This window comes from Mustela erminea, chromosome 20 (genome assembly GCF_009829155.1).
Source record: "Mustela erminea isolate mMusErm1 chromosome 20, mMusErm1.Pri, whole genome shotgun sequence".
NCBI classification, from domain to species: Eukaryota; Metazoa; Chordata; class Mammalia; order Carnivora; family Mustelidae; genus Mustela; species Mustela erminea.
The window spans coordinates 16725882-16728881 of NC_045633.1; the positions used below are offsets into that span (position 1 = coordinate 16725882).

Sequence of the window (3000 nt, forward strand, 5' to 3'; positions counted from 1 at the left end):
CAGTCTCATGCTTGGTTGGAAAAGCCTCAGTCCATCCTGAAAAGGTATCTATAAACACCAGTAAGTACTTATAGCCATATTTCCCAGGCTTTACCTCTGTAAAGTCTATTTCCCAATAGGCTCCCGGCAGGGTTCCCCTCTCTCGGGATCCGGTTGTAGAGGAGTGTGGGCAGGCATTTTGGAGTTTGGCAAGCTGCACATCCGGTGGCAATTCTGATTTTTCAACGACGTTTCTGATAGATAGTTTGGATTGTCACATAAGGTCCTGTAGCCGTCTGGAACCTAAATGAGTTGTTTGGTGAATTCGCTCTAGAACTTCTTGTCCCATGGCCTCGGGGAGGATGATGTTATTTTTCATATCTCGCCACCAGCCATCCTTAACCTGGGCCATTGGGAGTTTACTCATCCATGCGATGTCTTTTCCGGAGTATTCCGGATGAGGTGGCAGTTCTCGGGGTCCCGGGTTGGGTAGTTGTATTGGTAGCGTCGGGACTTTGCTACAGGCTACTTGGCGAGCAGTCTGATCAGCAAAATTGTTTCCCCTAGAGACTGGATCGTTTGGTTTTTGGTGTCCAGAACAGTGGACTATGGCCAGTTTCTTAGGGGCCCAGATGGCTGCTAGTAAGGCCAGAACTTCGTCCTTGTTTTTGATGTCCTTTCCCTCGGCGGTGAGTGATCCCCCTCTCCCTACAGATTGCCCCAAATTTGCAAGTCTGAGGTAATGTATCTGGGATACTTACGTGGGCCGTGGCGAAGGCATATCGGCTGTCTGTATATACAGTCACCCGGAGGCCCTGCCCTAATTTGAGGGCCTGTGTCAGGGCGATTAGCTCGGCTTTTTGCGCTGAGGTGCCCGGAGGCAATGCAGCAGCCCAGATAATTTCCGTCTCTGAGGTGACTGCGGCCCCCGCATACCTTTGTCCTTCGCGGACGAAACTGCTGCCGTCAGTGAACCAAACGACTTCAGCGTCTGTTAGGGGATAGTCCTGAAGGTCTTCCCGTAGCCCATGGACCTGGGCTAAGATGTCAATACAGTCACGGAGGGGAGCATCCAGGTCTGGGTCAGGCAGTAGTGATGCGGGGTTTAGGGCCTGAGGGGAAGTATAGACTATCCTCGTAGGATTGAGCAATAGTCCCTGGTAGTGGACCATGCGAGTGTTGCTCACCCATCGGTCAGGGGGCTGTTTGAGGACGCTTTCAATGGCGTGTGGAGTGGTCACTCGTAATTCTTGACCCAGTGACAGTTTATCAGCGTCCTTTACCATCAAGGCGGTGGCTGCTATCATTCGGAGGCAGGGGTCCAGCCTGCTGCTACCGGGTCTAGTTTCTTTGACAGGTATGCTATGGGTCTAGGCCAGGGGCCTAGATGTTGGGTCAACACTGCCTTAGCCACCCCATTATGTTCATCCACGTATAGGTAGAATGGTTTGGAAACATCCGGCAGTCTTAGCGCCGGGGCTGAAAGGAGGGCCTTTTTCATCTGTTGGAAAGCCCGTTCTGCCTCTTCTGTCCACTCAAAGGTCTGCTGAGTTTTAGAGGCTACGTACAGGGGTTTGGCCATCTCAGCGAAGCCCGGTATCCACAACCGACAGTACCCTGCCGTCCCCAAGAATTCTCTTACCTGCCGTGGTGTAGCAGGTCGGGGAGTGCGGAGTACAGTGTTCTTGCAGGCATCTGTGAGCCATCTTTGTCCCCCTTTCAATAAGTATCCCAGGTACATTACCTCAGACTTGCAAATTTGGGCCTTTTTCGCTGAGGCCCGGTACCCCAGGTCGCCGAGAGCCTGGAGGAGGTTTTCAGTTCCTTGTAGGCAGGCCTGTTGGGAATCTGCAGCTATTAAGAGATCATCTACATATTGCAAGAATGTTATATCAGGGTTTTGCTTTCTATATTCACTTAAATCCTCGTGGAGGGCCTCATCAAACAGGGTGGGCGAGTTTTTGAACCCTTGTGGGAGGCGAGTCCATGTCAGCTGTCCACTTATACCTCTCTCAGGGTCTGTCCATTCAAAGGCAAAAAGATCCTGGCTCTCGGGGGCCAAAGGCAAGCTAAAAAAAGCATCCTTTAAGTCAAGAACTGTGTACCATATTCTGGTGGGCCCCAGGGCACTGAGGAGAGTATAGGGGTTAGGGACAGTAGGGTGTATGTCCATAACCCGTTTATTAACTTCCCTTAGGTCTTGTACAGGTCGGTAGTCCCCACTGTTGGGTTTACACACCGGTAACAAAGGTGTGTTCCAGGGCGAGTGACAGGGGCGTAGCACACCTGAGTCCAGACGTCTAATATGTGGGGTGATGCCCGATTTGGCTTCCATGGGCATGGGGTACTGTTTGACTCGGACGGGGTCAGCCCCAGGCTTTAGCTCTATGAAGAGGGCCGGCTGATGTCTAGCCAGCCCCATGCCTCCTGTTTCTGCCCAGGCTTTAGGGAATCGGTGAAGCCAGGATTCGATGTTGAGTTCCTGGGAAGGGGGGGTGGTTTGGTGGAGTAGATGTTCGTCCTCCAAACGCACTGTGAGTATTGATAATGGCAAGGTCTGAGAGCTAGTTACTGTGGGGCCGTCGGGTTGAAAATAAATGTGCGCTCCCATCTTGGTGAGTAAGTCTCTTCCCAACAGAGGGCAAGGGCTATCAGGGATGATGAGGAATGAATGAGTTACTTCTCCTGTACCTAAGTTGAGTTGTCCAAGGGTACCTTTTAGTCCCAGTGGCTCCCTGGACCCAGGAAAATTTGTCTGAAACTTCTCCATGGGGTCTGGTCAATACTGAATGTTGAGCTCCGGTGTCAACCAGAAATTGTACAGGATTCCCCTCCACTTATAGGGTTATCCTGGGCTCGGGGAGGGGATCCGAACCCCGTCCCCTCTAGTCTGAACCTCGGGTAACCAGAGTGGGGTTGGGTTTCGTCCCCCATGATTGCGGCCTACGCTTATTTTTGGGGGGGCAATTACGTGCCCAATGTCCCTTTTCTCTACAATATGCACATTGATCTGGGTCCAGA

The 3000-nt window shown here is 51.9% G+C and overlaps 1 protein-coding gene across 1 annotated transcript; it reads right to left on the reverse strand.

The window, feature by feature from the left end:
• Window positions 1-402: 402 nt before the first annotated feature.
• Window positions 403-1319, reverse strand: LOC116581447. Its single transcript, XM_032328625.1, has 2 exons — window positions 741-1319; window positions 403-504 (listed from the first exon to the last, which is right to left on the reverse strand). Exons 1-2 carry the CDS (start codon window positions 1284-1286, stop codon window positions 403-405), a joined length of 648 nt encoding a protein of 215 aa, XP_032184516.1. The 5' UTR covers window positions 1287-1319.
• Between the last annotated feature and the right edge of the window lie 1681 nt (window positions 1320-3000).

Bases quoted from the DNA above. Each gene is read 5' to 3' on its own strand.
- LOC116581447 (XM_032328625.1), bottom strand. From the start codon at position 1,286: ATGATAGCAGCCACCGCCTTGATGGTAAAGGACGCTGATAAACTGTCA. The intron at 505-740 runs GTAAGTATCCCA...CTCGCCAAGTAG, and splicing joins ATGCCTTCGCCACGGCCCAC to CCTGTAGCAAAGTCCCGACG.